The sequence below is a fragment of the Megascapheus bottae genome, chromosome 8, assembly GCF_031878675.1.
Source record: "Megascapheus bottae isolate mThoBot1 chromosome 8, mThoBot2.hap1, whole genome shotgun sequence".
Classification (NCBI taxonomy): domain Eukaryota; kingdom Metazoa; phylum Chordata; class Mammalia; order Rodentia; family Geomyidae; genus Megascapheus; species Megascapheus bottae.
Window position 1 is genome coordinate 54,117,108 of NC_143516.1, and position 22,817 is coordinate 54,139,924.

The 22,817-nt window shown below is 45.7% G+C and overlaps 1 protein-coding gene across 1 annotated transcript in view; it reads left to right on the top strand.

Annotated features, from left to right (window-relative positions):
• The first annotated feature begins 18,097 nt into the window (after window positions 1-18,097).
• Rragd (Ras related GTP binding D) overlaps window positions 18,098-22,817 on the top strand; it is a 37,394-nt gene continuing 32,674 nt past the window's right edge. The window contains exon 1 of the mRNA XM_090338435.1: window positions 18,098-18,450. Within this exon, the coding sequence (XP_090194561.1) occupies window positions 18,306-18,450 (145 nt within the window). The 5' untranslated portion in view covers window positions 18,098-18,305. The remainder of the gene's footprint in view (window positions 18,451-22,817) is intronic.

The following is a 22,817-nucleotide window of genomic DNA, read 5'->3' on the forward strand; positions in this document are numbered from 1 at the left end:
ATCTGCTGCTATTTCCAGCAACATTTACTTAATGAGTTGACTGTATAAGCTCTCTCTGCTGTTGTTAGCTTTAGTTCAACTTTCAGCATAGCATTTTGGCTTCTGTCCCAGTCACATCACAGAAATTGTGTGGCTAAAGCTTTTTTATTTTATTTATTTATTTTTTAGTGCTGGTACTGGGGCTTGAACTCAAGGATTGGGTCCTATTCCTTAGCTTTTTTTTTCAAGGATGGCGCTCTACCACTTGAACTATAGTTCTGTTTCTGGCTTTTTGGTGGTTAAGTGGAAATAAGAATCTTACATACTTTCCTATCCAGGCTAGTTTCAAGCTGTTATCCTCAGATCTCAGCCTCCTGAGTAGGAGGGATTACAGGCACGAGTCAAGGACATCCAGGCTTTTGTGCCTTTTTTGAAACTTTTTGTAAATAGGACAATTGTGCTTAATTCCTAATTGACATACTTTTTTGCTTGTTTTGTTGTCTTTTCTTTCTTTCTTTCTTCCTTCCTTCCTTCCTTCCTTCCTTCCTTCCTTCCTTCCTTTCTTTCTTCTTTCTTTTTTTGTGTCTGTCCTGGGGCTTGAATTCAGGGCCTAGGTGCTATCCCTGAGCTTTTTTGCTGAAAACTAATGTTCTACAACTTGAGCCACACCTCCACTTCCATCCTTTGCTGGTTATTTGGGGATAAGAGTCTCACAAACTTCCCTGCCCAGACTGGCTTTGAACTACAATCCTCACATCCTTACAGAGGGGAGGCTCCTGCCTGTAATCCTAGCTACTCAGGAGGCTGAGATCTGAGGATCAAGGTTCAAAGCCAGCCCGGGCACAAAAGACCTTGAAACTCTTATCTCCAATTAATCACTAGAAAACAAGTGGGGTTGTGGCTCCAGGGATAGGGTGGTAGTCTTGAGCTGAAGAGTTCAGGGACAGTGCCCAGACCCAGAGTTCAAGCCCCATGACCCCCCCCCCAAAAAAAAACAAACTACAGGCATGAGGCATGGCACCCAGCTTGACTAGTCCTTTTTCACCCACATCATGTTACTGATTCAGCTATTCAACTTTGTTATAGAACATTTCCTTTGTGCTCACACTGGGGCTTGAACTCAGGGCTTCAACTTTTCCTTTAGCAGTTTTGCTCAAGGTCCACGTTCTCTATCACTTTAGTAACAACCCCGCTTCAGATTTTTAATTGCATATGTATTCTTTTTTGTTTTAATTAATTTATATTCGCCAGATAGAAAGTACATTATTTCTCACACATCGATACCCCTTCTCATGTTTTTGTCCCCATTTCCCTCCCCACCTCACTTCAAATTTTTGCTGATTTGAGATAAGAATCTCACAGATTTTGGTCACAGTGTTAGCTCCCGAGTCTGCCCTGTATCCCTGGCTGGCCAGCTTCTGCAACACCTTAATAAACTTCTTCAATCGACCCCCCCACCCCGCAAAAAAAAAAAAAAAAAGAATCTTATTTGTGTAAGGTTCATCAAAGTAAACCAGCACGTGTTTCAGGCAGAAAAGAGTGTATTGCAGGGGAGAGCAAAGTGCCAGTCCACATGGGATGGAGACCATGGAGAGAAAAGGCTTGGAAAAAGAGTGAGAGAAGATTGGTGTTGAGACAGATTAAATAAGGAAGGGCAGGAGGCAGGACTGTTCCATAGAGGCTGTTTGAGGCGCATGCGTGCCTGCGTGTGAGTGTGCGTGTGAGTGTGTGTGTGTGTGTGTGTGTGTGTGTGTGTGTGTTTCTTGTTGTTGTTTTCCAGTCCCACTACTGGGGCTTGAACTCAGAGCCTACAGCTCTCCCTTGGCTTTTTTTTTTTTTTTTTGCATAAAACTGGTACTCTATCACTCTATTTCTACTTTTGGCTTTTCCATTGTTAATTGGAGATGAGTCTCATGGACTTTTCTTCTCTGATTGGCTTTAAACTATGATTCTCAGATCTCAGCCTCCTGAGTAGCTAGGATTACAAGTATGACCCACCAGCAGTTGGCTTGTTTCATGTGTTTGGAGTTTCTCCAGACCCCATATCCTCCCATATTTTTTCCAATATTCTTCCATTCTTTAATTTTTTTTTTTTGCCAGTCCTGGGTCTTGAACTCAGAGCCTGAGCATTGTCCTTGGACACTTTTTTGCTCAAGGCTTGTGCTCTACCACTTGAGTCACAGCCACTTCCAACTTCTATGTATATGGTACCAAGGACTCGAACCAAGAGCCTTGTGCATGCTAGGCAGGCACTCTACCACTAGGCCAAACTCCTGCCCCCCGCCCCCCATTCTTTAAAATTTTGGCCTTTCTCTATGTGCCTGTGGCTCATGCCTATAATCCCCTAGCTACTCAGGAGGCTGAAATCTGAGAACTGAGGTTCAAAATCAGCCCAGGCATAAAAGTCTTTGAGACTCTTATCTCCAATTAACCATCAGAAAACCAGAAGTGGGACTGTGGCTGAAAGGGTAGAGTGCTAGCCTTGAGCTGAAGAGCTCAGAGACAGAGCCTAGACCTAGAGTTCAAGTCCCATGACATACAAAAGAAAAAAAAAAAACTTGACCTTTCATTTTTTTATTAAAGAATTTATTAACGTTGATTTTTACATTATATTTTAAATGATAAGTTTAACAAACAAGTGTTCAAGAAGGGAATCTCTATTTACAATCACTGGGACTTAGAATTTAGAACTTAATCAAAATTAGGCTAAGGGTTTATATGTCATAGAAACATATTAATTTATGAAATAAAACATTATGACCTTTCATTTTTAAGTTCACACTTCATTTATGTTGTGAGCGTTATCTTCTAATGGGTTTCCATATGTTTAATGTTCTACTTTCAGAATTTTATTTTGTTCTACTTGTCCGTCTCTCAGATGGTACAATTCTGCTTGAAGATCTGTGGTTTTATTTCAACGTTTCATGTCTTTTTTGTTTTATTGTCCAGTGTGGGGCTTGAACTCTGGGCCTTGGTACTGTCCCTGTGTTCTTCAGCTCAAGGTTAGTGCTCTACCACTTGAGCCACAGTGCCACTTCTGGTTTCCTGGTAGTTGATTGGAGATAAGAGTGTTGTGTACTTTTGTGCCCAGGCTGGCTTTGAACTTTGATCCTTGGATCTCAGCCTCCTAAGTAGCTAAAATTACAGGGGTGAGCCACTGGTGCCCAGCTCAAAGTTTCATTTCTGATCGTGGAAATTCTACTCTGATTTACTTCTTTCTTCCTTAATGAGGATCTCCAAAACTCTTAGACTTTTGTTCCTCCTCAGACATTTTAGAATTGGATTGTTAGACTCTTTGGAAAACTAGGGATTTATATTTGCAATCACAGTGAATCTATACAGTAAATTGCACAATTGTGAATTCTATTTTATTATTCTGTTCAATTATTTGTTCCATGGCCAGGCATTGATGGCTCACGCCTCTAATCCTAGCTACTCTCAGGGCTGAGGTCTGCCAATCAAGGTTTGAAATCAAATCAAGGTTTGAGCAGAAAACTTGATGAGAGGGGTCAGGAGTGTGGCCTTGTGCTATGAAGCCATGGGTTCGATTCCTCAATACCACATACATAGAAAAAGCTGGAGGCTCGCTAGCCTCAAGAAAGCCCAAGGACAGTGCCCAGGCTGTGAGTTCAATCCCCAGGACTGGCCAAAAAAAAAGATAAAAAGACAGAAAAAAAGAGAAAAATCCATGAATTGGAAGTAGAGCTGTGGCACAAGTTGTAGAGCATCAATTTTGAGTGAAAAAGCTAAGGGATAGCACTCAGGTCCTCAGTTCAAGTCCCAGTACTGGCACACAAAACAAAAAGAAAACATAAGCCCACAATTATTTGTTTCAGCCTGCCTTTACCATCCTTCTCTACATGTGGTGTAAATGCTACTTCAGTTTTTCTGAGCTTGTGTTGACTTGGCTTGGTCAGTGCCATATTAGAAGATAAAATTGGAATATGCATGAACTTTAGTATTTCCTTCCCACCCTTGAGTTTCTGTCCACTGCCATAAGAATCACATACCCAGTAGTGGCTCCTTCTTCAGCTGGGACACCTCAATGAGAAGCTAAATGAGGTCATAGGGAATCCACAGGAAACCTGTGACCCTCCCAACATAACACATACAGCTGTACCTCCCAGCTACAGTGGATTGCTTCATTCATTCATCACCAACATGCTATCACACAATGAACATGTGCTCCTTACCCTTCTACCACTTTATACCACTTGACCACTGTGCTAGGCAGGGAGGGTAAAACAGTGAGCACAGACAGCTGACCTGGACTCCAATGCTGAATACGACTCTCAATCAATTATCCGATTACAATTGAGATTAATGCTCTGAAGGAGTGTTGCATGGTGATATACATAAAGCATGGTGGAGGTGGAGGCCAGAAATGGGCCACTGGCCCAAACTCAGTTGAATTGTCTTATCTGGGAATCAAAAGTAACAAAAGTACCAGAGACTGAACTCAGGGTCTCATGTTCACTACGTTTGCTCATGGCAAGCAAGTCTTCAGGCTGTTGAAAGTGTGTTTGTAGCAAGTACTTACACTGTTTAAGCTGTGGCTCATGTCTGTAATTAATAGCTACTCAGAAGGCTGAGATCTGAGGCTCATGGCTCAAAGCCAACTGAGGCAGTAAAGGCCATGACACTCTTATTACCAATGAAGCACCGAAACAGCTGAAAATGGAGGTGTGACTGAAGAGACAGGGTGCTAGCCTTGAGCACAAACCCTCAGGAACAGTGCCCAGGTCTTAAGTTTAAGCCCCAGAACCTGCACAAAATATAAATAAATATATAAATGAAATTAAATGAACAAGGCTAGCATATCTATTTCTATTTCCTATTTGTCTTTGTCCTCAGTTGTTTTTTTCTACAGTCACTTTGCAATCGGAAAGATAGGACTGATCCAGACATTTTTATGGCAAGGATTAAAACTAAGGAACCAAGGATGATTGCAGGACAGATCACCTTGAAGTGAGGACAATTCTCCATAATGATGAGGCTGCCTCATGGAAGCGGAGACGTCAACTCACGAGAACCAAATTGTTCCTCTCATGTAGTGACAGAAATAACCATTTCTCCAGAAGCTAGGAGAACCGGAACTGAGATATGGCCAGTTCCACCACACCTGTAGCTGGAACTCTCACACTAATGCATGACTTGTCTCCAACCCTTAGTTCTTCTACTTACCTTCGATCCTCAGGGGAATCTTTTTAGCTACCTAAAGATGGATTGTGAAGGATTGACGACCACTTTAGTCCTCCAGATCAAGCAGAACACCAGGCAGGCACTCCTGTATGTGCTTGAGCATAAGGCAGGCCACTCCAACCTTGGCTTAGCTGAAAGCTCCCTATGTCCAGGTGGAGCATTCCATTCTGTGCCCAGCCAAGGACATGGCCCTTGGCCCCCAAGAAACCATAGCCTGTATTTTATCTTCTGCTTCCTTCTTAAGACCCGTATAAGCCCAGCCCCAAATCCACCCTGATCAACCTTTGATCCCAGGGAAAGTTGCTGCCCCTTGCTGTTCTTCAGTAAAGTCTTTGCCTGTGGGAGGATCCCATACAGCCTCTTTCCTTCCTTTATCCTCCATCTTCCTAACCTGCACCCTGAAGATGGCTGATGATGAGCTAAAGTACCCTCTTCCTGCGTCATTTCTCTGTCATTTTTCTTTCCTAATAAAATTTCCAGTCACTTGCCCTGTGTTCCCATCTTGCCTGAATTCTCATGTTGGATGCAGGATCACAATTGGTTAGCTGCACTTAATTTCTGGCAACAATTCAATCGGAATCATTCCAAATTTCCAGGCAGTCCTGAGAGAAGGAAGCATATGAAGGGTGATTATCTCTTTTCTTTCCCTATTTATTTATTTATTACTATGATTAGGTGGGACTGGTGTTCAAACCTGGGGTCTTAATATATCTTAGGAAAGTGTTTCACCACTGAACCTAGTTTATCCTTGCTCCCGTAATAGTTCTTGTAAACTCTCACCATCTTAGAGTTTACTCTTAGCTTCTATAACTCCATTGTGTTTTTGTGACTCCATCTTAGAGAGCTGCACCCCCGCCCGTGTGACTAGTTCCTCATAGTTTGATGGTTAATGATATATATGTAGCCTTTGTGTCTTTCTCTTTCTACATAGCAAGCATAGTAATGGATTGTGAGAATAATCATAGTAATGAGTGATGGAAATGATTATAGTAGTAGCTATAGAAATGTCGTGGTAACTGCCAGATTGCCCCACTTACGATTGCTTACTGGATTGTTTTAGCCCGCTTATGCTTGCTCACAGTATTGTTTTAGCTTCTGTAACTTCATGCTTGGCTTACACTTGTAGGAAGGAACCATTAGTTAACTTTCTTCCCCTGAGTTAATAAGCAGGGGCGGGGGGGGGGGTTCTGCCTTAAAAGGGGCTATGAGACTGGGCAGTACAGTTTTTGGTCACCCCCACTGTGCAGTGTAGGCCTAGCTAGTAATAAAGACTTTCTTTCGGCTGTATTCTGTGTCTGGTGGTCTTCCCTTCAACGTTTTGGAGGTCCCAGACCCCAAGTTGTCTCAGTAGGTGGTTGGGCACCAGGGAGATAAATTCAGTCAATTCCTAGGGGAGGTACCCCTGAAACATTCCAGGGCCCCAGGAACTGTACTTCTCTCCCTGCTGCTCCAGAGGCCCGAGACTTCCACTCCACATTATTTTTGGACGTCATAGAAAGTCGCTTGTTCTTGAAGATCTCTGAAGGTAAGTTTGTATGGGGCATTTTCTGTTTAAGACATCCTGGAGATTCTGCACAGCTATCAATCCAGTGTTCTAGGACTCTGAGAAATGGCACCGGCACTTTGCAATTTGCTTAATTCTTGGTTGGGATCCTCTGGCTTGAGTTCCGGGGTGTGTGTGTGTGTGTGTGTGTGTGTGTGTGTGTGTGTGTGTGTGTGTGTAAGCGGTGGCCACCAAGTTTTTGCTCTGTTACTATTTCTGTCAGTGTCCTGATTGTGTCAGCTGTTTTAAAACTCCATTCAAGTGTCTGCTTTCATTCTATGGGAAAAGAGAAATCAAAGTACCACCAGTGTGGAACCCCCCCACCCTCTGTGGTGGAGGGTGCCCCATTCAGGTAGGCAAGAGGGCCCTGGAGGAGGTTCAGTGAGAGTTCAGTGAGTGTGCTCAGTGAGAGTGGCCCAACTCAGCAGGCTTTGGGTTTTGCAGTTATCTTGGTCTTTTCTTCTTGTTGTAAAAATCAGTACTAGTTTAAAATGTGGATCTGTGTTTTGTGTTTTTGTTGTTTATTGGACATCTCTGGGGGAATAAAACGTTCAGCCTCCAGCTTGGCTGGGTTGTGAGCCTGCTTTGTCTCCTCCTGTGAGGCTGTTGTTGTGGGGAGGTGGGCAGAGATAAAGTGGTTGTTTTTTTTTTTTTTTTAGCAAACTGGCTGAAGTTGCAGCCTGTTCAGTAAGAAGAGATTAGCTTCAGGTAACCCCATCCCTTCCTCCAACAGGAGGTATTCAGAAGGTATATTGGTATGCCATTAATGTGCCCTACTAAGGAAGCAAGTCTTTGAAAAATGGGGCTTAGGGAATGCTAAGGTGATTTAACCCCCTCTCTTTTTTTTTGCCAGTCTTGGAGCTTGAACTCAGGGCCTGGGCATGTCCTTGGACACTTTTTGCTCAAGGCTAGTAGCGTTCTGCCACTTGGTCCTCAGTGCCACTTCCAGCTTTTTCTGTGTTTGCGGTACTGAGGAATTGAATTCAGGGCTTTGTGAATGCCAGGCAAGACTAGGTCATACTTCCGGCCCCTGATTTATTAATTTGTTAGCAAAGTCTTGTCTTAAATCATGGTCATGTGCAAGAGTAAAATGGGCAAAAAAAAATCACTTGCCACTAAACGAACCAGAAGATATGTGGCCACTATTCATATTGGTGCACTTTAAGATCTTTGTATATATATATATGTATGTTTAAACATGTTCAAGATAAAAACTGTCAACATAGCTGGGGGCTGATGGCCCATGCCTGTAACCCTAGGTACTCAGGAGGCTGAAATATGAGGAGCCCAGTTCAAAGCCAGCCTGGGCATGAAATCCATGAGACGATTATCTCCAATTAACCACCAGAAAATCAGAAATGGGACCATGGCTCAAGTGGTAGAACTGTAACCTTGAGCTGAAGAGCTCAAGCCCCACGTCCAACAACAACAAAAACAACTGTCAGCATACTGTTTAAAAAAAAAAAATGTGGGGGGTGCCCCCTGGGAGTGTGGCCTAGTAGAGAGCTCACCTAGCATGCATGCTCACCTGGGTTTGATTCCTTGGTACCACATACACAGAAAAAGCAGAAGTGGTGCTGTGGTCAAGTGGTAGAGTGCTAGCCTTGAGAAAGCTCAAGGACAGTGTCCAGGACCCGAGTTCAAACTACAGGAGTGTCAAAATAAGAAGTTATTTATCACTGTACAAGCCATTGCCCACTTGGCCTATTTGTTTGAAACTGATGAGAAACTGAAAAAGAGGAATCTTTGTGCTCTGTTTCATCTCCCAATACATCTTCTTCATTTGCCTCTTCTTCAGCATGTTCCTCAAGATAAGCCTGGAGCCTGTTGACGAGATCTTGTTTTGTTCCTTTAGTCTCCAAACCACGAGCAAGACATTCTTGTTTTAGTTCAGCAAACTTCAGCTTATAGAGCTCCACCGTCTCCCCCGCCATCTTGTTCCTTAACTTGCTTTTTGACTACAACTACAGCTAGTGTAAACCTTGTGTTTAGGAGTAGATGATAAAGTGTGCTGTTTGTTTAAAAAAATGATTAGTAAATGTAGTACCAGTAATAAAACCCAGCCCCACACCTAATCAAATGTGATAAAGAAAAGGAAGAAAGAAAGAAGAAAGAGAAAGCAAGCAAGCAAGCAAGCAAGCAAAATCAAGCAAGCAAACAGTAAGGAAAGTTAGAAACTCCAGAAGAGCCAGGCGAGGTGGCTCACGCCTGTAATCCTAGCTACTCAGGAGGCTGAGATCTGAGGATTAAGGTTCTAAGCCAGCCTGGGCACAAAAGGACCTGAGACTCTTATTTCCAATTAACCTCTAGAAAATAGGAAGTGAGACTTGGCTCTAGGGTAGGGCAGTAGCCTTGAACTGAAGAGCTCAGGGACAATTCCCAGGCCCAGGGGTAGGGCGGTAGTATTGAGCCGATGAGCTCAGGGACAGCATCCAGGCTGAGTTCAAGCCTCATGACCCACCCCCCCCCCCCAAAAAAAAGAAAACAAAAAGAAACAAAATGGTATGAGTATATTTAACAATAGTAATAAAATTTATCAGTAAAAGTAGTATGTATATTAAGTTGGCTATGATTTAAATAAAGTCGACTAATACATTGATATAAAACTAGCATGTCATTCCTAGCATTGATATATACATTGATATAAAACTAGTATCCATGTCCATCTATAAAAGCAATGTTTGTCAAGTCTAGATTCTTGGCATGATGCTGGTGCTTGTAATTCTTGCATTAAAAAAACTGTCATTGGAAGGGCCAGGAATCTAGCCTAGTGGTAGAGTGCTCCCCTAGCATGCACCAACACCCAGGTTCAATTCCTAGTTACTACATACATAGGAAAAAGCTGGAAGTGCTGCTGTGGCTCAAGTGGTACAGCATTAGCCTTAAGAAAAGCCCAAGGACAGTGATCAGGCCCTGAGTTCAAGCCACAGGACTGGCAAAAAAAAAAAAATGTCATTTGAGTTCAAAGGGTTTCTAAGAGTTAACTCAGAGGAAAACAAAAAAAACAACAAAAAAACAAAAAACACCAGTGGATGTTTCAACCATACTGCTGAGTGGTAACAGGGGTACAGGCTCTAGTGCTTCAAGCTTTTTAATGGTTAATTTAAAGCAATAGAAATATTAAAGTGTCAGTAAAAGATTTAAATCAGAAGTAGGTTCCTGAATATAAAGTTTGGAAGTAAAATTATCCTAAATATTTGTTTCAAAGTGAAAAAGAAAAATTAGGACTATCAAAATAATTGTTTTATACTATCTCATTTTGTCCTTATAAGACCTTGTGTAACAATTTCCAGCAGATCCACAAAAGGATAGATGATTCTTACAAGTTTGTCAAATGTTACCTGAACCCTTAATAATTTCCATGTATGGCATGCTTCAATACTACTTTTATTAACCTCCATGTTGCTTTACTTGGAGTAAAGTGGCTTTCTGTAAAGACTCATTGATCTAAAAACTGCAGTTCAAAACCAGCCTTGGGGACCAGGAGTTTGGCCTCCTGGTAGAATGCTTGCCAAGCATGTGGGTTCGATTCCTCGGTACCACATATATAGATAGAAAAAAGCTGGAAGTGGTGCTGAGGCTCAAGTGGTAGAGTTCTAGCCTTGAGAAAAATCCAAGGACAGTGTTCAGGCCCTGAGCTTAAGCCCAGGACTGGCAAAAACCAAAACAAGCAAAAACAACAACAAAAACCAGCCTGGACAGAAAAGTTTGTAAGACTGCCACCTATAATAGGCCAGCAGAGTACTGGAAGTAGTACGTGCTAAGAGTCAAAGGGTCAGAGTGCTAGCCTTAAATTGGAAAGCTGAAGGGCAGTGCTCAAGCCCTCATTTAGGAGGTACTGGGACTCAAAATGACAGAGTGCTAGCCTTGAGCTGGAGAGCTGAGTGACAGCGCTTGAGCCCTGAGTTCAAATCCAGAAACTGACCAAGGGAAATGCCAAAGGGATATTTATCCCAGCATGGAAAAGGTACTTCTAGAATGAAAGGAATGATGCCAGGTCCTGGAGTCACTTGTGTTTGGCTCTTCAAAAATAATTGAAGCCAGGACGTCATAGAGGAAGTTTGTAAATATGCCTTTCTAAAGCCCAGGTCTGTCTACTTTATAACTGGGCAGGAACTTACACCCTTACCAGTCAGTCATCTGCAGTAGTTAAAAAAAAATGCTTTTTGCAAACCAAAGTGCTGACAGGCTAAACGGTAGCCCAAAAGGTCTACACAGTTGTTAAAGTTAAATGTTGCATAGTACTTTCCAGTCTTGCTTCTAATGACATTTAATCTTGACAACCCTTGGTAACCTAAGCTAATGTTTCAGGTCCCTACCTAGGCAATGTCAGTGTCCCTGAGTCAGCTTGAAGAAGTTATAGAAGATGGACCTTCACCCATCGACTCCCATTAAGACTGAGAGACACCAAAAGGAAAAATCACCTAAAGCCCAGGGTAATAGGTAGCAGATCTAGCAGCTGGGGAGGTGGCCCTAGAACCAGTGGGGCCCCTCCAGATTCTGGTGAACTAGAACCATATTTGCCTCCCAAGCCCCCTTATAAGAGAGAGAATGGACAAAACAGTTGGGGCTCTGAGCAGAGAGAAACAGGTGGATTGGTGGTACCAGATGGAAGACCCATTCTCCCAGCAGAACTGGGAGAACAATTGGTGACTCAACTCCATCAGACCCCCAAACTGTGTCTCTGGAGCAGAGATTACTAATCATTCCCTTCTCAAGTCATTACAGACCCTCCAGTCCACTCAGAAGGCTATTCACCAGGTGGTCGGAGAAGCCCCCCAGCCTGTGCTTGAGCCAATCCACAAGTTCCAACTAGGGAACTTGGTGTGGGTAAAAAGAGTTCCTGAGGGGCACGTCCATAGCATGACCTAGTGGTAGCTTGCCTAGCATGCACAAAGCCCTAGGTTTGATTCCTTAGTACCACAAACACAGAAAAAGCCTGAAGTGGTGCTGTGGTTCAAGTGGTAGAATGCTAGCCATGACCAAAAGAAGCTCTAGGACTGTGGGGCAGGTCACATCAAGGGTAAAAGGCCTACCTCGTGGCCCAGTGCTCACTTCCTGGTTTTGGAGATCCAACCTGACTGTCTCCTGGTTGGGAGATTTGGCTATGGTTTGTGATGTAAAATAAGGCTACCTTGAACCCATGGATTGGCCCCCCCACCCTCTCTGACCACACCTACCTCCCCCTGTCCTGCCTACTTTTATGTTAATAGACAATCCTGCTTCTTACTTTAGCCCCTGGTATCTGCTGTGACATTCTCCCTGGTGCGTCTGTCTTCCCTCTGGAGAAGGGAGGGCTGGGTGAAGGCGGCCAGCCGGCCTTATCCTTTCTCGGTCTCCTCTTAGTTGGGGCGTGTTCTCTTTGCCCTTCCTGCTGGTCAGGAGGCAAAGAGTGCTAAAAACCCCGACATAGGACAATGCCTAAGCCCTGAGTTCAAGCCCCAGGACAGGCAAAAGAAAGCATTCCTGAAGTCAAATGCTGATAGCTCACACCTGTAATCCTACTCAGGAAGCTGAGATCTGAGGACCGTGGTTCAAAGACAGCCTGGGCACGAAAGTCCATGAGTCTTTTATCTCCAATTAGCCATCAGAAAACTGGAAGTGGTACTGTGGCTCAACTTGGTAGAGCACTAACCTCGAAGTAAAGAGCTCAGGGACAAGATCCAGGACCAGAGTTCAAGCCCCATGGCTAACCAAAACAACAACAACAACAACAACAACAACAACAGCAACAAAAAACAGAGTTCCTGCTCTTTGGAACCAACCTGGAAAGAACCTTATCCTGTAATCCTGACCACACCAACAGCAGTTGAAGGTACCTGGTGTTTCCTCCTGGATACATCACACAGCTAAACAGAAAAAAACAGATAACAGAAAAAAAATAGACACCCAAACTTCCAATCCACTAAAGACTGCAAAAAGCCCCTTAACTGTTATGTTTGTTTTATGGTTTCCTTTCCTCCCTGGAGGAGAGGCAGTACAATCACTGTCTCCAACAGGGGATGGAAAACTTGCAAATGTAACTACCGCTTGTCAAGCCATCTTTAAAATGGATCTTTGATCACTAATAAACTCATTTATTTACATCCCAGCAGGGAGAGGCCGGGGAGCAGAAGGCTATAAATGTAAAATTGCAAACAGACAATAGTTATCAGTCTATTCAATTCTATGTGTGTCCTGCCACCGCATGATCCTCTTGCCAGGGGAATGAATGGTCACTTCTACTGTGCCGGTTGGGCTGTGAGACAGAGGTATCATGGAAACATGCAGATCATTATATCTGTATGTTCTGGGAAAAGAAACCTCTGATCTGTTCTTCAAGCAGTTGTAATATCACGATTATCAAAGTTTTGGCCTGAAATGCTGTTAGTAATCAAGGCTGGGAGACCAGAAGGTCTGTGGACTCAGGCTCTACATGACAGGTTGGGACTCAAGAAATAAATTTACCATACAAAGGAGGCTCTCACTTCCAGACTCTAAGCTCATAGTTTAAATTCTGGTTTATTTCTAGTAATAGAGACCGACAGATCTCCTGCATTCTGAGGCCCCAGTAATTATAGCTCACAATCCAAGCCTTAACAATAGCCCAAGATCCTGAGGCTCATCTCTCAGTATTAAGCATATCACACAAGGTCCATGAAGTACTAAATCACTGTGGCTCACTCCTAAGTCAAGACTGTTAGTTGTGTTTGGACCTGTGACCTCCCTACTCCACAGGAGCCAGGACTAAGCAGACCCTTACTCCTGTTAAAACTCAATCATGTTGTAATTGTGATCATCCCCAGATCACCTTGGGGGACCTACAAGGTCGGAGAACTTGTTGCCTCATCCAACTGCGACCTAAAGAAATCTCCCTACACACATGCCTGCTATGCTACTCTGCATACATCAGGAGTAACAAACTAAAGAGATTATCATAGAGCTCCAGAGACTGCCTGGTTGGCATTCACGAATGGGTTAACGATGTAGCCTTTGATTTATAAGAAATCCAAGCAGGGGGTCTGGGAGTTTGGCCTAGTGGTAGAGTGTTTGCCTAGCATGCACAAAGACCTGGGTTCGATTCCTCGGTACCACATACATAGAAAAAAGCTGGAAGTGGTGCTGAAGCTCAGTAGTAGAGCTCTAGCCTTGAGAAAGTCCAAGGACAGTGCTCAGGCCCTGAGCTCAAACCCAGGACTGGCAAAAAAAAAAAAAACAAAACTGAAATCCAAGCAGGGGGAGCTCTCTGTGTATTGGTCCAAATCATTGGTCCAAGTATACATCTCGATCTACAGTGAGGAAGAAAGATGAACCCATTTTGATCTGGATGGAGGACTCATCAGAACTTGAAGGGCTATCAGGGATTGCTGGATATCAGTCCCTGTTTGACTGGTCTTCCTGGCTTATGACCTTAATCACGGCCCTACCAGGCCCTTTGGCCCTCTTACTCCTAGCCTTAACAGTAAGACCATGTTTACTTAACTGCCTTACCAATTATGTTTTAGAAAAAAGTAAGTACAGTAAAGCTAATGGCCATAAAAAGTAACTATAACCCCTTACCCTGGGGCAGGAGGCGGGGGACACTCACTCACAAAGAACCAGTGGGGAATGTAATAGAGCTTGTAAAATTTCACCATCTTAGAGTTTACTCTTAGCTTCGGTAACTCCATTTTGTTTTTATGATTCCATCTTAGAGGGTTACACCCCCGCCCATGTGACTAGTCCCTCATAGTTTGACATATAAAGATATATACAGCTTTTGTGGCATTTTGTTTCTAAATAGCAACCGTAGTAATGGGTTGCGAGAATAATCATAGTAATGAGTGATAGAAATGGTCATAGTAGTAGCTATAGAAATGCCATGGTAACTGTCAGACTGCCCCACTTATGATTGCTTACTGGATTGTTTTAGCCCGCTTATGCTTGCTTACAATATTGTTTTAGCTTCTGTAACTTCATGTTTGTCTTACACCTGTAGAAAAGAACCATTAGTTACTTTCTTCCCCTGAGTGGATGAGGGGCAGTGTGTGTGTATGTGGGGGGGTGTTCTTCCTGAAAAGGGGCCATGAGACCAGACTGGGCAGTGCACTTTTGGGGCACCCTGACTGTTCAGTGTAGTCCTGGCCAGTGATAAAGATTTTCTTTTGGTTGTTTTCTGTGCTTACATGGTCTTCCCTTCAACACCCTTTGCCTTTTTTCCCCCCTTTCTTTTTAGTCTTTTCTTGTAGGGCTGGAGTTTGAACTCAGAGCCTTCTGCTTTCTATATTACTTGAGCCATGTCTCCAGGTCTTATTTTTACTAGTGATTTTGGATATGCAATTTTTCTGCCTAAGCTAACTTCTAGCAAGATCCTCTAGATTTCAGCCTTCTTGATATCTAGGATTACAGAAGTGAGACATAGGTGCCTAGCTGTCAGGTTCTCCCTGTGTAGACTAGGATGATTCCAACTTGAATATTCCTTCTTCCTGTCTCTACCTCCAGAGTGCTGGGATTATAGGCAAACCATGACACTCTAGTTATCATTTCTTGCATGTCAATTCATTCCAAGCTGTTCTCTTATAGCTCATAGTATTGAAAAGTAAAAACAAGAGAAGCTACATTTTGAGAGGATAAACCTTGGAGTCTTTATTCAAAGGCCAGCAACTGCATGGTGGATTCCTATCCCAAAGACCAGCAGCCAGCAAATATACTTAACACTGTTAGCAAACAGAGCCTTGAAGGCCAGAGAGGACAGAAAGAACAAAAATAATATCAACAAACCAATTCAGCTCCAATGGCGAGCTGAGTTGGGATACCATGGTGACCAGAAAAGACACATGGTACTTGAGAGGTGGTCTGGGACTAAGTAGGGTCAGGTTAGGGGGGAGAGTCACAGGCAACTCAGTCTGAGGCACTGGACTGACAGGATTAGTAACCTATCAGCTAAGTACCCGCCCCTGTCTCCAGGGATTCAGATATGGCAACTACCTGGAGGGGTAGGGGGGGGGGAGCTTCATTTTCCCCCACTATGAAGAGAAAATGCCAGACCTTAAGTGGACACACTCAAGTACAAGCTGAGGTACCAGAACTTTTCCATCTAGGGAAAATAGAGAAATCTTATGAAATAAGATGATCAGGTATGGACACATGGTGGCTACATGGTGAGTGGTAAGGTCTGGCATATTATTATGCCATGCCTTGTGTGTCCTGTCTCCTGGTTCTCTTCCAGTCATCATGGTGTCACTCTTTAGCTCTCCACTGGAGTGTTGGGATAGTTTTCTTGCTCTTTCCTACACTCCTGGCTCAGTTTTCTAAACAGTGGAAAGAAAGAGTTAAAGAGTACTGGAGGGTGCTGTAAATCTTTGAGACAGCAGTCTACCTGCTGAAGCTGCTGGCTTTCTAATAAAAACTCTCAATTTAACCTCTCAAAATGTGTCTTCTCTGTTTTTGTTTTTTGTTTTGTTGTTGTTGTTGTTTTTGCCACTGAATTCCCATACAACACTTTGAACTCTGTCCCATAAATTGTCACTGAAAAGCTAAAATCTTTGCAAAGGTGCCATCAGTCTCCCCTTGTGGAGAACCCTAAGTTATATTGCCTCTGAAATATGGATTCTGGGTCTAAGTAATGCTATCTTGTTCTTGAAGCCATTTTGGCATCTTAACAGATGAAGGGGACTCTCTTAGACAAAACTCTAGAGGTGAGGTAGGTGATTCTTTGAATTGCAGATGTATCGTGTTGTTTAGTTCAGGGAAAGTTTTGCTCCAGAGAATACTTGATTTTGGTTGTCATTGATTGTTCATGCTAGATAACTGGCCCTTGTTTGCCCTTGATTGTTCCTTTAGTTTGATTTGCTTCTGTATAGCATGCTTTTGTTAGGTTTAGCTCCCCACAGTCATCATGTGGTTTGTTTATTTTCTTCTTTTTTTTCCCTTTGGAAGCTTTGTGGTAGCTACCTTCAGGGCTGCAAGATTTGGGGGACCTGAGTCTGCTTGCAGTCCTCAGCTTTCTAATAAAGACTGAATTTGACATCTCAAAATGTTGTTTCCCTTTATCTCACTGATTGAATTCCCATATAACACCTCTACCTGGGAAATCTGGAATCTTTTCTATTGTAACCAACCACCTAAAAGATGTGTGCAGTACAATCAACGTTCAGAGCTAGGAGTCATGATTGAACAGATTGAGAGCTCTTCTTTCCTGTCCTAAACAGCCCTGGACCCCAATCTGGCATATTAATAAACCACAAGCTCAGTAAATGTTTCCTAGAAACATAGCAACCTGGGGCCCCAAGTCTCCGGCCCTAAGTGCCCCTCCTCCTCCTCTCTGCCACACACCTGCTGAGCAGCAGTACCTGTAGTAACTGGATCAGCTAGCCCAAGCCTGTGTTTTGTTATTGTGTTCACAGAAGGAAGTTCCGCCACGTGATTGTTTTATTTTTTGCAAGACTCAGAAGGGCTAGGCACAGTATGTTCTGGGGTGAAAAGCTTGGGAAGGAGGGATGTGCATTTTAGTCTCACCCCCATATTGCTGCCTTTCCAAATTAAGACTTGCGTGTGTGTGTGCGCGCGCGCGCGCGCACACACACACACACACACACACACACAGTAGCCCTGGGACATTTTATTTCTGTGTGATTAAATTTCAGCCCAAGAGATTCAAGGGGTTGGTCATGAGTAGCTCCCTGTGCCATTATACACCGGAGACACTTTGCTAATGATGCAAAAAATATGATGATTTATTCTAGGCAGCTAAGAAGCCTGAAATTCTTTTCAGAAACATTTACATCCGGGCGGGTCTGGTGTTTGAATGGTGGGAAGCACTTTGAACCGTAAAGGCATATTAAGCCGCAATTGCTATGGAGACAGCAAAGCTGTGCATTTCCGAATTTCTTTTGCGGGGCGCGTTAGTGTCACCCCCCCCCCCCTTGCAGGAGTTCTCCGCACAAGAGTTAGGGGACACCCACTTGGGGTGGGAACCCTGTCCGGAGATGGAAGGCCCTGCACGCGTGTGTACTGGGAGCGTGAAAGGGTGATCTGAACCCAGTTCTCAGGATAAGCAGTCCCCCCCCTTCCCCTCTCCGCACCCCCAAATTGGCCTCCAGTGCCAAGACCACGTGCAGGATCTGAGCGTGGGCTCTTGGCGCGCAGCCGCGGCGGATGGCACCCGCGTGCGCTGAGGGGGTCTGCGGGTGTAAATCGAGGCGGCGGACGCCCTCCCCCCCTCCGCCGTCCGGCCCTCCCCCCACCGGCGTGAACGTGTGTGGCCTCGGCTGGGCTGGGCGCCCCGCCAAGCGGCTGCCGCGGCCGGGAGAGCGCGCGCTCCCGTGCGGGGTGTGTGTGTGTGTGTGTGAGTGTGTGACAGCGTGTCAGGTGACTCGGGTCACGCAGGCTCTCCCTCTCCTCCTCCGGGAGGAACTGCCGCGCTCCGGTGGCTCCTCCGCCAGCGGCCGGCCGGGCGCGCCGCGGGACCCGGACCTGGGCGCCGCCCGCCGCGGGCCACGCGCGGCCCCCGCCTCCACCCGCGCACGCCGGGCTGCACACAAAACCCCGGGTCACAGCTCCGGGCTGCGGGCGGCGGGCGCGGAGGCTCGGCCCCCACCCGGGACCCCCGCCACCCCGCGCGATGAGCCAGGTACTAGGGAAGCCGCAGCCGCAGGACGACGGCGACGCGGACGACGACGAGGAGGACGAGCTGGTGGGCTTGGCGGACTACCGGGACGGGCCCGACTCCTCGGACGCCGAGCTCGACAGCGGGGCGGAGGAGGGAGGTAAGCGCCGGCCCCTCTCGCCGCCTCGGGCCGGGTTCTGGAGCCGATCCCGGGGAGCGGGCTGGAGCCGTGGGGGTGGGGAGGGCCACGGCGGGAGCGACTCGGAGCCGCGCGGCGGGGGATTGGGGTGCTGGAGGCCGCCTGGAGGGGGTGGAGGTGGAGGGAGCTGGTGGGGCCGGGGGAGGGGGAAACACCCCGGCTTCGGGGCCGATACCTCCTCGTGCGCTCCGCCAGCTCCAGGGGCTCGGGGAGGGGACGGGGCCACCGGCGCGCCCCGGGCCTCCCGGGACGCGGCTGCTTCCGAGGGGATCAGATGTCGTGGCTAAAAAAAGGCATCTGCCGCGGCGTGATTGGCAGGGCTGCGGGCAGCTGCGGGTGTCAGTCCGGCCCCGCGCGGCCACGTGAGGGGGTCCCGGGGCGCGCGGGGCGGCGGCCGGGGGCGGGCCGCGCGGCAGGCCCCGGGGGTCTGGAAGTCGCCCTGCGACCTCGGGTTTCTCGGGACCGGGGCAAAGACGGTGGTCGGGACATCTTATGTGCGCTCCGGGTCACCAGCTGGGCTGGGCTGTGCCTGCGGACTGAGTGAACTCTGCCATCGAAACAAACTCTGCTTCTTGTTCCAGGAGCCCATTAAAAACAAACAAAACAACAACAAAATACACCCAATTCTACAGCGGAGGCTTCCTGCATTTTATTCTTACCGCCTAAGGCACTTGGGAGACTTTTGAGATCCCAGAGTGATCAAAAGATCTTGTAAGGTCACTTGAAAAGGTCAGGAGAAAGTGGCTGTTAGCATAAGAATAACTACTTTAATAATGCTTCAAACGGAAGAAAAGGTGGATGGAATACAAGGACCTTTGTGGACTGGTGTTTGCCAACTTTTATTGAGAGTGCAGTCAACTTATTTTAAGTCCTTCGTGCAAAGCTTTTCTCCTAGGACACTTTTGATCCTTCTACACTTGGGCGTACTACTTTCAATGAATCAGGAAGCAGATAAGGCAGCTTCTGTGACTGCTTTTTATTCCTAGCGTCTGCTCTCCAGGGAGGGTTTGTGCTAATTCCCCATTTGCTTAAACTGGCACCTGCGCCTGTGGCCCCACAGTTGACACCACCGCCACATTTTCTGTAGATAAAGGCTTTTGACCCTTTTGTTGGAGTCCCCAGGGCTACTTTTCATAATTAAATCGCTCTGTTGCTTCATTATTATTTAAATTGCTTGTGTTGGCTCCTCCCAGATTCTTTCCAAACTGAGGATCGAGGCTAAATGGGGATCTATTTAAAATGGTGGGTTACTGAGGGGTGCAAGTAAAAAGCCAGTGGTTTGATATTGCTTTGGGGCTGGAGGTTCCTGGAATACCCTGGACCAGGTTGTTGCTTCTGCAGTTTTTTAAGGCAGCACTGTTTCGTTGGGGGAACTGGAAATTGAAATGGAAGTACCGCCCTAGGAGAGGGCAGGATTTCCCAGACAAAGGCTTCCCCGGGGAACCAGATGTGGGGGCACCCTTCTGTGCTAACTCAGAAGCTTACCTGCCTGGAACTGATGTTTTGATGACTTCAGTAATGAAATCCTCCCAGTGATTTCCTGCAATCAGCCCGAATCTTGCTATAAAAGATCAAATATGTTTATGTGGTGAGAAGAGCAACACAGTATTTGCCCTGGGCAACATCACTGAAGCTTGGCCTCAGGAACTGGCCTGTGTGGATAAGGGGGAGGGGCTCTTTCCCAAAGACTTCCTCTCTTGGTTTTTTGGCTTGTGTTTTCTTTTTAGGTTTCCCTAGCTTTGGGTTTGGGCTTTGCTGTAGAATCTGTATCCAAAAGTTTGCCTTTCCCAGTGGCATGCCTTTCCCAGTTGCAAGTGGGTTCTTAGGCTAGCAGTTCCGGGGGGACTGCCTGTGTCCACGAATTTAATGGTTTCAGGTGTGATTGGGAAGGAGGGAGCCAAGGGTTTTGACTTCTCCTGGGGGAGGAGGGGAATAACCTTTTTTCTTTCTTTTTTTTTAAAGACTTTTTCTTCTGAGAAAAGATATACTTGGTGTACTTCAAAACATGAATGATTTCTCTAGCAGAACCTCTCTTCTCCTTACTTAACTGATTTGGTTTGGTTAGTTGGTAGAGACCTGAACCAGGAGCTTAGGAATCAACCTTGCGTGGTGCAGGAGTTTGGCCTAGTGGTAGAGGCTTGCCTAGCATACATGAAGACCTAGGTTTGATTCTTTGGTAACGAGAGCCAGAGTGGTGCTGTGACTAAAGTGGCAGAGTGTTAGTTTTGAGCAAAAAGAAGCTCAGGGACAGTGCCAAGGCCCTGAGTTCAAGACCCAGGTCTGGCAAAGAGAAAAGAAAAGAAATCAACCTTGGTGACCAAGGGGTGGGGTGGGGTAGAGTGGAGGATAAGGAGACCCTGGGTGTGACACACAGTACCGAGAAGCCAGTCAAGGACCCTTGTGGTCTGTCTAGAGCTGTGCCAGAGGGTGTGGACTGCCAGTGGTCTGTAAGACTTCTGAAGGCACCTCTGGTCTTGCATTTAAATTGAGTGCCTTGTACGTTTTATCATGCTGGGCTAAGTTTGCAAGTGTAGTGCAGCTAAGTTGAGACTGAAATTGCACAGCTCTGGCTCCCACTCCATATTTTATTCATGAATAGCACGAATGTTCTCAGGTACTTTAGAACTGTTAAGGAGTGATGGGGACACTTCTCGGCTCTCTTCCTTGTAGTCACAGATAAGCTGAGTTTCACTTTAATTAAGCCATTAGAACCCATTACAGTAGAGCTGGGAGGTATAGCCCATAGTAGGTACTGCCTAGACACTTTTAAGTTGCAAAGCACTGTCAGGAAATTGGAGAGGAAACAGAAAGGAATAGGCTAAATGCGATTTTCAACAGGCTAGGACTATTTATTGCCAGTGAGGGGCACAGACTTTCCCTTGGGTATGGAGGTTGTGCAAGGATCTGAGTTTGGGGGTGAGTTTAGGAGTCTTAACAAGGAAGCAAAAGATTAAAAAAAATAGGCAGTGCGGAATTTGGCCTAGTGGTAAAGTGCTTGCCTAGATTTGATTCTTCAGTACCACGTACATAGAAAAAAGCTGGAAATGGTGCTGAGACTTAAGTGGTAGAGCTCTAGCCTTAAGAAAGCCCAAGATCAGTGCTCAGACCCTGAGCTCAAGCCCAGGATTGACAAAAAAAAAAAGGCAGTGGTGTCCTGGGGGACAATGGAGTCTCTCTGGCCAGGCCCAAAGTGGTGTGCTCCATCGATGTGAGGGGCTTTTAGCTAAGCCAAGATCAGAATGACCTGCCTGCTGACAAGTGCACCTGGTGCTTTGCTTGACCTGGGGGAAAGGAGTGGAAGTCAAACCTTCACTGTCCACCCCACCTCAGAACACTTCACAACTTCACCAGAAATGATGATTAATTTGGGCAACAAAGAGTTGTGTTTAAAAACCTGTAATATGCTGCTGGGTGGCTCACACCTGTAATCCTAGCTACTCCGGAGGCTGAAATCTGAGGATCAAGGTTCAAAGCCTGCCAGGGCACAAAAGGACCTGAGACTCTTATCTCCAATTAATCTCCAGAAAAAAATGGGAAGTGGGACTTGGCTCAAGGGTAGGGCGGTAGCCTGAAGCTGAAGAGCTCAGGGACAGTGCCCAGGCCAAATTCAAGCCCTATAACCACCACCAACAAAAAAGCCAAACCTGTAATACAATTAATTCCAGGAAATAAGAACAAGAGTTTTTTTTTTTTTTCTTTCTATTTTTCTCTCCTCCATCTCCCTCCCACCCCTCACTTTTCCTCTCCTGGGGCTTAACCTCAGGGCCTGAGCATTGTCCTTGGGCTTTTTCCTTAAGGCTAGCGCTATGCCACTTGAGCCATAGCACCACTCCCCCAGTTTTTCTATATATGTGGTACTGAGGAATGGAACCCAGATCTTTGTGCATGCTAGGCAACCACTCTACCACTAGGCCAAACTCCCAGCCTCTTTTCTTTCCTTTTTCTTCTGTATATATGTTCATGTGTCTGTCTTTGGGTGTGCGAGAGGAGACACAAAAATGGAGTGAGCAGTGGTTCTCACCAGACACTATGTTGAACATGATCTGCACAACTTGTGGGTGGGGAGGGGAGGGGAAACTGAAGAGAGTGAGGGAAGAAAAAAATGTTCTTGTTACCTGATAACTGTAACCCCTCTGTACATCACCTGTATCATAACAATAAAAAAATTAAAACAATAACTTGTAATACAGACTTGAAGCTGGTGGCTCGGGTAAGGTTTTGCCAAAAGAACAACCACATAGTGCAGGCAGGAAAGAGTTTATTACCAGAACTGCCAGCCCCAAAGCAGTGGAAGGTGCTTGGAGGACTGAAGGGGCCACCTCTGGCAG